Below are 12,477 nucleotides of genomic sequence, written 5' to 3' on the forward strand. Positions count from 1 at the left end.
GTTCAGCTGCCTCTCCAGGGCCGGCGTGTGGCCTTTGGACCAGCAAGCTGAAGCGGAAAACAAGGTCTGAGAACTTGCAACTTGAGAAGATGATGGTTACCAGCCCTGCATTGCCTCAGGGAAGAACAGGAACTACTCTACCATTCTTGAAGTGAAGGTACTTAATGAGAATAGGACAGTGTGGAATGGGGTAAGTGAAGAGAAGAGGATAGAGAAAGATAGCAAGTGAGCAATAGAGAGACAGGACGTTAGTGAGAAACAGATAGGGCTTATTAACTGTTGATGATGACATGTATAGAATTCTCAACTGGATTGGTCTGAGAAGTGTTTCATGACGGGCAAAGTATTTTTACAAGCAAAACGAGAAATAGCAATTGACTGTTTTATAAAAATAATTAGAATAATAAAGATAATGATTGGGGAAAACAGAAAAGATATGGAATGTTGAAGTGGGGAGATTAATGTCTCTGTACTGACTGACGTGCATGGCATTCCCTTTTGAAGAAACAATGTAACACACAGTAAAGTTATATGTAATCCAATGTAATATGAAGAAGATATGATGATAAAAAATAAAAATAAAAATAAAAAAAAAGAGAAAGACTTTCAGAATAAGAATAAAATTTACAAATGTGTTGACTGGTTTTCCCTGCTTTCAGTTTAGCAGGGATTTTAGTTTAACACACATGACAAAATCATACAGAGGACTAAAAAAATAACAAACAACAAAATTCCAAAGTTTGTTTCATCAATATGAAAAAATATACAATCATTGAGCATCAGACTAAGATAGAAAATGTTATGATCTTCTCATAAAAATTCAAAACTAAACTGGAAGACTATTCATGGTATCTGAATATCATCAGTGTAATCATTAAAGCACTAATGACTAGTATTAATTTATTAACAGAGTAATGACTTTCTCATAACCTTTTGATCCAAATTTATCTCGGTGCTCTTTTTTTTTTTTTAATTTTTAAAGAGTTATTTGCTATAGGGCACATGTGCTCACCAGAGACAGAGACTATTCTAACAGCCAGTGGCAAGGAAAGAGAGGAAGGATCTTAAATTCCAATCTGTTTATTTTATCTTTTTTAACTTTTAACTTTTTTATTTTTAATTTTAATTTATTTATTTACATTCATTTACTATACATCATTATAGCATACAAAATGAGATTTTCCATCCAGAGTACACTGTATATTGGCTCAGTCAAGCACATCAACATATGTGTTATCATCAACAAATAATTTTCCATTTCTTGTTTCCTGTATATTTCACTTTTTTTCTCATCCTTAATTCCCTATCTTTCACCCTCTGCCATCGCCCACTCTCCTCCCATACTGTCTCTGGTATCTAGGGTTGCTTTCTATGCCTTTTCCCCATATTTTATTGATTCACTGAAGATCTTAATTAATTAAATATTTTCAATAGCAAGCACAGCTGATATATTTATCTTTTTCTTAACCATAGAGGGATATTTGCTAGAAAAAGATATAATTAAAATGTAAGTAAAAGTGATTTCCATTTTTTAAAAAATAGGAAACGCATGGCTTACTACAAAGAGACAACCAAGGCACCTGCTTCAAACTCAGCCTCAGTTTCCCATCTGTAATATGTCAATAATATTGCTTCCTAAGTGTTGCTTGTAATTAAATTAGGAACTAAGAGAAAGTTCCTGACAGTATTTTGTGTTTTGCTCAACAGGTAATACCTACTATGAGAGCTGCTTTTATCATCCCTTACCATCTCTGAATAGTTTTGAAAATACGCTCACAAAAATTTTAAAGGATTCCTGTTAGAAAGATCTAAGTTCTGTGTAGTCAACACAATGAACAATTTACAATGACATTACAGTAGGTTATGGACCAAAGAAACTACATTCAAAAAACACCTTTTGCTTGGGACATTCCTCATCAGCTGTGGGCTATCCCTTAATATTAACTCACCCTTGAGGACCAGCAGCTGGCGTAATGGCTATGTCACTGGACTCCCATGTAGTTAACTGCAGTTCGAGTGCCGGACACAGCGGCTTAAACTCATGCCAGGCGCGTGTACGTGCGTGCCCAAGATCCCGAGAGGAGAATGGAGGAGAAGGGATTGCGATGTGACCATACACCTGGGGAATAATTTCTTACTTTCTATCTCTCTGTCTCTCTCTTTCTGGCGAACGCACACGCCGTATAGCCAAAACCTCTCCAATAAATTCCCCAAAAAAATGAAAAAAAAATTAACTCAGTCTTTTAATACTTGAAACCTCACTATACATCTCTAATTTTCATTTGACTCAAGTTTTAAAGTTGCTTTACTAATTCTGTTTTCCTGGAAGATGAGACGTTTCAAAATGGATCTAGAAGCTTCTTTCATAAATAAAAAAATGTAAACTTTCTCTCAGAATTCTAACTTTTGAATATATATTCTTGTGTTTTATAAGTATATCTTTCATTTTTTAAATGTTTTAAAGTGATAATAGCTTGAGGCCAGCAGGTGGTGTGGAAGTTACGGTGCTGGACTCCCGCATGGAGATCACAATTTGAATCTCAGACCGGGCAGCTTGCTCTCTCACTTTCTCTCTCTGATGAGCACATGTGCCCTATAAAAAATTACGATAAATACCAATTTAAAAAATAAAGTGATGATGCCTTTCCATAAATCTACCATTACAAAATTGTTTCCATTATGACTGACAGATATTAATTGAACAGTTTCTAACTTATGCTGCACATTCAACTTCTGTTTAATTTTATCCTCAGGATAAATTGACAACAATGGGAACTCTTATTATTGTTACAGATAAGAAATGTAAGGCCCGACGAGGTTAATTTTATACCCAAGTTGTAGAAGACTGGTCTGGATTTAAGTCTATGTCAGCATGCTCTTGGAATATCACTTCCAGTAATAAAAACGTTGTTCAACAACTGGGCCATGGCTAATTTCTCAGATGTATCTGTTTCTACTTAGTGTAAAAAGGACTGGCAATTTAATTTGTATGTCTTCATTAGAGGTTAATACTGGCCTTTCAACTAAAAGAAAGATTACTGACAAAAGCCAGTTCACGGGAAGTGAAAATACAGCTCATCCCGTTCTTTTTTCTCAATCCCTTCTTATAGTCAGTGAAATAAGGATTAACCTCTGTGTTATGTGAGCTGCTGGCTTGTAAATAAACACAATAGAAATCAAGTGGTATTTAATGTAATACTAAAAATAAATGGAAAAAAAATAGAGGAGACAAGTAAGGACAAATGGTCCTGTGTTTAACTATGGACTGTGTGAGCTATGGGTAAATATGGACTATTTCTACTTAGGAGATATTGTAGCTAAAGAGAAGTGATCCTAGACCATGAAGATTATTAAATTCTTATATCTTGTGAAAGATTTCAGGCAACCCATTAAAACTTATGAGGGGTCTTCTAAAAGCTCATAGAAAATGTATATGAATGAAAAAAGTATGGATGGAGTTTACAAAAAAACCTTTTATACACAAATACGCTCTCACTTTAATTCTTTTTTTCCCAGGAACTATTTGAAGTTCCTTCATAGTTAAAATAATTCTTTTTTTCCCAGGAACTATTTGAAGTCCCTTCATAGTGGCACTGTTTCAAAAGCAGCTGATAAGATGAATAAAAAATACTCTCTGCATGAGTCTTTGAGATCACAAATTTCATTTATAAAATTTAAAAAGTATTATAGCTGAACCAGAAAGAAATTCCTACAGCTTTAAAAATGTTAAATCAGTTGTCATTGACATATCCAAGTGGATATGTGTTAGATGTGCTAAAAATGACACGTGTAGGTCAGGCAATGCCAACCTGACATGCCGCATCTGCAAAGAAAATGAAATTTTATATTGGGTTGTCGGAAAAGTCCTGACTTATTTTTTTCTGTGTAAAATTGGGTCATGACTCTTTTGACAACCCAATACATAATTTAATTTTAAGAAAACCAAGCTTGGGACATCACAGGAACGTCTTATTAGCACAGAATATGGATTGTGAGTTTCAGATATATATATATAGTTCTTTTGCTACCCATGGGCCCATGACCTCGCTGGAGAGAGAGAAAGAAATTGAGAAATTATCCCACCCCAGGAGGGAGGGTTAGCCATGCTATAATCTCTTTTCCTCTTGGGATTTTGGGGACTGCATGCACGCACTGCAGCATGGTTTTCAGGTCGTGGCTCTGGTTGAACTGCAGTCAGGTGTGAGATCCAGTGCCTTAAGCTGGGCCAGATGCAGAGGTGTGAGATCCAGTGCCTTAAGCACTACGCCGCCTGCTGGGCCAGATGCAGGTGTTTTAATACATGCAGATAATCAATACTGATAGGCAGACTGAGTTCTAGGTGTTGAGAGAGAAGAAGACTACCGGTGTAAGGTCCAGAAAGATTCGCAGGAACCATGGCAATGGCTGGTTATTTCTCAAAACAAAGACTAGCTTTGCATGAGAAAGGAAAATTCAGAAAATATGGTAAAGAAAGGTAGTTAAGTCGTTTGCACCAGAAATTGCCCAGGTCAAATGGTGTCATCTGAGGAGAAATAGCTGCTGTTTCCCTCTTTATTCATATTAGGAAATGTTTATGGCAGCTCCTGTATTTCCCTACTCAAGCTGTGCTCCATATCTGGTTCTCCTCCATTCCTGATAAACTCTTAGACCCTCTTGTCCCTGTCTACCCATGTTAGGGACAAGGCAGGGGCCTCACGTATTCATACTGTGTGTCTTATCTTATAGCTGCCTTGGGTTCTTCTTTTCCCCTTATTCTCTTGTTAGATTACCTTGTTCACTATGGAAAATCAAATTCCTATATAACAAATTTGAAGAACTACTCAAGATTTCTTATTTTTCATAATCATTTTTAAAGAAATTAGATGGGTGACAGCACAATTTCTTGAGACAAACAAAAAAGAAAAATGACCAGGAATAGATTATCTTTGTATTTTTTTCTAAGATGGTTAAAATAGGTTTCTGGAAAGTTTAAATTGATCTAGAAATTGTACTGAAGAAAGGAAAAGGAGTTTAAATATCATCAGCAATGACAACTTTGCAAATATTTTCTGTAATTTTCTTGGTAATGAAAAACTAGTTAATATCTTTACATAGTGAAAAAGAATTCTGAAAGCAGATAAAAGGATTTTTTTCAGAATTATTTTATTTACCTTTACCTATTTTTTATTTTATTTTTAATTTGACCAGAGAGGGAGAGGGAGAAAGAGTGAGAAAGTGAGAAAGCAAGCTGCCAGGTTCAGCACTCAAACCATGGTTGGCCATGTAGGAGTACAGTACCCTTAACCACCATGCTACCTGCTGGCCCTGCTAAAGGGAATTTTAATGAGATCTGCTAAATTAACAGGGAACCTATAACAAGGACAAAGATGATCTTTTCTCTCCTACGACACTTCTGACAACACGTACCATAAAGACAGCAGAACTCTACTAGGACTTGCTCCTGCTCAGATGTGCTTTACATGTCACAGCTGGACCAAAGGTGCTCTTCTCCACCCCACCCCCTCATCCCCCCACTGCAATGCACCCATCATTTTATCCAAGCCCCACTGTGGTAACAAATCCTCCTCTATGATCTTACCAGTGACAGTGTCATTTAGTGGCTTTTCCCAGTCCAAGATGACAAATGAAGGGCACCCTTCCACCGTGACCACAGTGAGGTTAGTGGGTGGGTTCTGTGGTGGGCTGGTGGCATTCTCCTCTGTGGCTTCCTCTTTAGGGAAACGTTTGACGGAGTCGGTGATGGAGCAGGGGCTGTCGTCAGGCTTTTGGATGTATCGCACATGAGGACCTGAGAGAAAGAAGACTCTGAAATTTAGCATTTTTGGAGCTTGTGAAGGTGAAAGTGAGCTCATAAATATAATTATCGGTCTGAGGATATCTGGCCTCATATTCTAAGCAGATGGTGTAGATAGTTCAAACATGTGAAAAACCAAATTCTGTCCTTGGGATACACAACATGGACATTGTTGTTTTACTTTTCTTAATAGGTTTACTTATGCTAAGACCCAAAAGTAATTTGGTCCCCTGGACCTGGTTTAAACCATCTAATTTAGTTATCACTAGAATCTTCATGCCCAAAGAGGTAAGTGAAGACGTGGAGACATAAAGAAAGACCCAAATCAAATTCTTAAGATGAAAACTACAATATGTGAGATGCAAAAGACACTGAATTAATGTACAATATATTGCAGAATAAAAGATTGGTGAACTTGAAGACATGGAATTAAAACTATCCAAAATAAAAATTACAAAGGAGAGAAAAAAAATAAAATAAAGACCATTGATGAACTGATGACAACTCTAAGTGGTCTCATACACATGTAAATTGATGTATCTGAGGTAAGAAAATAAATGCTGGATCGCACATGGCCATCCCTAATTTGAATCCCTGGCAACCTAGAAAACACATGGGTTTTATGTCCATGGGTGCACCATAACCCAACAGGATGGAGAAGTAGAAGGGATTTGCCGTGACCACGCTCCATTGGGGAGGGGAAGTGCTTTCTCTTCTTCTCCCTCTGTCTCTTTCTTTCTCTTTGGCAAGTGAATGCACCCTCTGGCAATTACAAACAAACAAAAAAACCACCTTTTCTCAATGAGATCAGAAGACTTTACTGGTAAACACTACTTAATATTTAAGGAAAAAGCAACACCAAGTCCAAACTAACTCTTCCAGAAAATTGAAAAGCTTATCAATATTATTCTGATATTAAACCTTGATTTAGACCTTACAAGAAAACTACAGACCAATATCTTTCATGAATACTATTCTAAAAAATTTTGGCAGATTAAACCCAATTTACATAAAATGAGAATACATTATGACCAAGGAGGATGAGTTGGCTAGAATGCAAGGTTAACTTAACACAAAGTTAGCTTAAAATTAAAAACTCAATTATTTCATCATATTAACAAACTAAAAAAGAAAACCATACAATTATCTCAATAAAAGCAGATAAATTAGGTGTAATCTAACATCAATTTCTGATAAATTCTTATCAAACTAGCATAGAAGGTAATTTTCTAACCCAAAAAGGACATTTATAAAAAAATCTATAGGTGGGACCAGCAGTTAGCGCAATGACTATGTCGCTGGACTCCCACGTAGTCGACCACAGTTTGAGTCCTGGACCCGGTGGCTTAAACTCACGCCAGGCACGTGTGCGTGAGTGCTCAAGATCCCAAGAGGAGAATGGAGGAGAAGGGATTGCGGCGTGACCATCCCCCCTGGGGGGTGATTTCTCACTTTCTGTCTCTATGTCTCTCTCTGTCTGGCGAGCGCATGTGCCCTATAGCAAAAACCTCTCCAAAAAAAAAAAAAAATCTATAGGTAACACCATACTAAATGGTGTAATACAGAATGCTTTTTGTTTAAGGTCAAGGACAAGAAAAACAAGTTTTTCTAATTATTTTTATATGCTATTTTACTAAAGTCTTTAGCTAGTGTAATAGGGCAAGAAAAAGAAAGTCACCTAAGCAGCATGGCAATCCCCCCAAGGTTTAGCTAGTGTAATAGGGCAAGAAAAAGAAAATCACCTAAACAGCATGGCAGTCCCCCCAAGGGGTGTTTTCTCACTTTGCCTCTTACTGTCTCTCTATTTGTCCCCATTGAGCACAAGTGTCCTATGGCAAAAAATTAAAAAAGGCAAGATACACACTGGGAGAAAGTATTTGCAAAGCATATACCTGAAAAAAAAAAAAACTACCCAGAAAATATAAAGATTCTCAAAATTCATCCAAAAGTAAATAAACAACTCCATTTCAAAAAATGTGCAAAGAATTTGGACATACCAAAAAAGATTGTAAATAAGCACATGAAAATATATTTAACATCTTTAGCTATTATGGAGATACAAGTTAAAAATATGCAAATTAAAGCCATAATGGGGTGGGGGCAGCAGATGGTATAGTGGTTATGTTGTTGGATTCCCACGTGGCCAACTATGGTTCAAGTCCTGGTGGTTTGAAAATCACACCAGGCATGTGTGTGCGTGCATGCATGCCTAAGATCCCAGGAGGAGAATAGAGGACAAGGGACTGTGGTGTGGATATCCCCCCCCCCGGGGGTGATTTCTTACTTTCTCTCTCACTGTCTCTGTTTCTGTCTCTCTCTCCCTCTCTGTTGAGTGCACGTACCTTAAGGCAAAAATCTCTTTAAAAAACAAAGCATAATCAGATATCACTATATACCTATTACAGTGGCTCAAAAAAAAAAAAAAAAATGACCAGGACAAATATTGGTGAGGATGCTGTGGAACTAGGATTCTTAACACCAATGCCAAAGCTAAAAAAGCACAACCATTGTGAAAAACCATTTGACAATTGCTCAAAACATTAACTATACACTTATGTATCATTTAGCTATTGCCCTGCTATATATTTGTCCAAAAGGAATGAAAGTATATGTCTATAGAAAGACACTCACATGAATGGTCATAGCAGCCTTACTAGTAATATAAAAATGGTAGAAACACCTGAATGTCATCAGCAGACTTACTAACAAAAGGAATTTGTGTTTCCACACAATAGAATACTTGTCTGCCAAAAAAGGAATGGACTTTTGATAAGTACAGCAATATTGATTAATTTCTAAATAGGGCTGAGTGAAAGAAGTTCAAAAGAGAGATAATACTGTATGTTTTCATAAATAAAATGCTATAAAGTACATACTAATTTATAGTACAACAGATCTGTGGTTACTTGGGTTGATTGGAAAATGTAGGGGGTGTGGATTACTAAGGTACTTGATGAAATTTTTGGAAGTGATGCATGTGTTCTTTCTCTTGATTGTAATGATGGTTTCATGATTATAAATATATGTTAACGTTGATAAAATGTTATACTTCATAAAAAATTACAAAAGGAAATACTGGGGTCAACATCATATAACTTTCCTACTGTAGTAGATTAGATTATTGCTCAAAAATACTCTCTATGTCTTTGGGAGAACCTTAATCCTAATTTGAGCTTGGCTATGTGACTCTTTTTGGCCAATGAACACTGGCAGATATAACATAAGAAGGAACTTAAAATGTAGTTGTATATTTGGATACCTTCTCTCTTGACTTCATATTGTCCTAAGAGTAACTTCTACTTCATCCTGAACATCAGAATAAATATGTGGGTTGGACCTGAATCCAGCCCACAAGAGGTCCAGCCATACTCGTTGCTAGAAGCATAGTCACTCAGCCATACACATCAGCTGGCCCCAGTTGACTTTCAGATACATGAAAAATAAGTCTTTAGTATAGTAGGCTACTAAGATTTGTGGTTGTTAGTGACATGGCAATAGCTGACTAATATACCCATGATAAATAGCCTTGTCAAAAATCAAGATTCAGAGCCAATCATACATACCTTTGAATCTGGGCTTCCCAAGAGGGTCAGTTTCTCTTGTTGGGCTTGAACTAAAGTCAGTTATATTACCTGAGAATGAAAGAATATGAACAATTTAGCAAAAAATAAAGTTTCGCAATTCAACAAAAAAGTAGTGAAGACTACAGATGTTCACTATTTTGCCTTATAAATTACTTGTGGCTTTTGTTTCCTTTGTACATATTCATTTATTTTTAAAAATAGGACTTCAACTGTGTTCTGCTGCAAGGTATTCTAGTGGTAAGAAATTAAAAATTAAAACAAAGTAGTTGGTACTCACTAGTAAATTAATATATGTATAGTTAGTAATTATTTAATAGTAATTATTGGATTATCTAGATATTTTTAGGAATCAACAGCACTTGGGTGCTTCTACATGAGCTAAGGAAAAATGCACACTCTATTAAAAAGCATTGAAAATAATGTAATTTTAAAATTGGAAAGATCCATATTAATCATAAAATTGAGTAGATTCAGAGCTGAGACTTTTTCCTCCCTAATATGGAATACTTTAGTACCCTGTAGCCCTGTAGCTAAGCATTCACCGAGAACTCCCTAATATGGAATACTTTAGTACCCTGTAGCTAAGCATTCACTGAGAACTAACGGACTAACCGAATTCTTCTCCAGAGGCAGGAGCTGTTGGTTGCTTTTCATCTGTTTCTATTTTGTCCAAGGGTGTTCCAGTAGGTCTGAGTGTTGCCCTCAGTGGTGGTGAAGTTATTCGGCCTGATGAAATGACTCCTGTGATGTAGAGCCAATTAATCAGGTTATACAGAAGCAATGCCAAGGTTCTCATTTATTTAATAAATCTTTATTAAGCACTTACCATGTGGCTTGGCACTGTAGGTCATGCCTAGAGAGTAAACAAGACCTGATCCATGATGGAGATAGATGTGTGAGCCAAGCATATTGAAGCATTAGAGATATTGTAAAAGGATGAGGTGAGTTCAAAGAGAAGGCACCGGCTGGGAGTGATTATATGTATAGGGCAAGATGCAGGGTGGGAAGGACAGAAATGTCTTCACAGAGGATGTGCCCACAAAGAGAAGTGATCAATAGGAACAGGGATTCCAGGCACAGGGGGTGATCTATGGCCAGAGCAGTAGGACTGAGCAGAAGGGGCTGGTCATGAGAGACGTCAAGGGGCTGAGATGGCCTGGCTTGGGGATTCACTGGCCAGCGTGAGAGAAGGCTGGAGAAGGAGAAAAACAACCCCTAAGCTAAGATCCATGGTTCTGGCCTGATGGCCAGAATGCCACTGAGTGGATATATTCAGTGGTGACTCCTCCACTCTATAAACACTTCTAAGTCTCTAAGACTGGATTGATCCCAAAGTCTAGGCAAGTCTGGCTGTTTAGCGAGGAGGCTAGGTTGGATTTAAGTTCCTTCTAGGGAAAGGAGTCTTCTCAGGCAATAGAGTCAAGGGATTCGAGCCCCCTAAGATCTGTGGCCCAGCCTCAATTCACAGACATGTCTCTCAGATGGGTTGCATGCTCCTGAGAATGGGAGTGGGCCACATGAAGAGAGGGATCAAAAACCAAGAAAAGTGGCACTGCAGCCTGCGTGAGCTTTTTAGAGTTGGTGGAGTCAGGAGGAAATGCTGGCATTGCACCTTCACCTGGCAAGGGGAGGGAAGACTCAGAGGCCTCAGCTGACCTGTAGATAGGGTGGAGAGGAGACAAAGGGCAGATGCCACATGGCAGCCTAAGACTGTGCTCATGGGCAAACATGGGAGGGCGTCAGAGGACTCCCAGACATGTAGTGGATTTCCTGAACCCGGAGCACACATTCTGTGATGTTAATCAAACCAAATCTGCACAGCTGCCCTGCTCGGCTGTTTGGCTGTCAGTGCAGCCATTTCCTGAGTTAGAGGGAGATGGTGGAGACTGGGGAGCAGAGACCAACATTCCTGAACTGGAAAGTGTTTATGAATCTAGTTCAGGCAGACTGGGATGGCAGGAGGGAACTAGGGTTTTATATGGCAGCAACCAAGGCCATTGGGCACTACAGGAGGGTCCTTTAAGAAAAGGATGAAGCTGTGAATATCTTCAGTGACAGAAAGGGTTGTTCTACAGGGAGAAGCAACAAGCACAGGCATGGAGGTGAGAGGCAGACTGATTCCCAAACATATTTCTGCCTTGTTGCACAGGCTCCAAGTCTCCCTGCAAATTTCAGTCCCAGGTCTTTCTGCAAGCACCATATTTCCTGGGCTGGCATAGAGGCTTGTGGATAGTGAGATGTATAGGATTTTATTCCAGGAGGCAGAATGGTAAGTCAACTACAGGACATCACATTTTCCATTACCTCTTGTCTAAAATAATCCACTTGTTGCAAGGCCTAAGTCAGCTGCTACCTAGGCTCCACGTATGTAGGCATCTAAGAGGAAAACCGACCTAGAGGCAGAGGGAGGTTTTGTTTAGTTTTTCCATCCCATCCACCCAGGAGTCTGTGGAGCTGGAATTTACAGAGCCCGTCTCTCGGGCCAATACAAGCACATGTCACATGCACCAGTCTATTGCCTGACTTAGCACACCCAGAGGGCTTGTGTTGGCAAGGAAAACTGAAATTAGGGAGGGAGAGGAAGGCACACAATTAACATACCTGCACTTCCTGGCTTCCCGGTGACATTATTCGGTGGCAAAGGTTTTCTTCGTGGGGGTGTAGGTCTAGGTGGCAAGTGGGGGCGGCGAGTGCCTGGGACTGCAGCTAAGGGATCATATTACAGATAAAGTTGTCATAAGGATTCACTATACTAAAATCTGAGGTGCTAATAACAAGTCATGTTTGATAAGCAGCATTTGGATGTCAGAGGCTAGATCTGTAGAAAAGGACATATATACAACACATTCTGAAATTCTTCCAAATTAATGTTCTATACCCGGGGAGGATGAAGCACATTAGTATATGGAATACATATCCTCTATTTGTAGGTGAAAATAAATAGTTGTAGCTGCCTTTCAAAAGGCTGTGCAGATGTATAGAATTGGCTATCTTTTTTCTTTTCTTTTTTTTTTTTTTGGAGAGTTTTTTGCTATAGGGCACGTGCGCTCACCAGACAGACAGAGAGAGACAGAGAGACAGAAAGCGAGAAATCACCCC

At 38.4% G+C, this 12,477-nt stretch overlaps 1 protein-coding gene across 1 annotated transcript in view; it reads right to left on the minus strand.

Moving 5' to 3' along the window:
• The window catches only part of ABI3BP (ABI family member 3 binding protein), a 280,943-nt gene that overhangs the window by 27,420 nt on the left and 241,046 nt on the right, over positions 1–12,477 (minus strand). Inside the window, 3 exon segments of the mRNA XM_027769977.1 lie at positions 5,579–5,788; positions 9,358–9,426; positions 9,991–10,119. Of these exon segments, the coding sequence (XP_027625778.1) occupies positions 5,579–5,788; positions 9,358–9,426; positions 9,991–10,119 (408 nt within the window).

Source organism: Tupaia chinensis, unplaced genomic scaffold (assembly GCF_000334495.1).
Source record: "Tupaia chinensis unplaced genomic scaffold, TupChi_1.0 Scaffold000100_1, whole genome shotgun sequence".
NCBI classification, from domain to species: domain Eukaryota; kingdom Metazoa; phylum Chordata; class Mammalia; order Scandentia; family Tupaiidae; genus Tupaia; species Tupaia belangeri.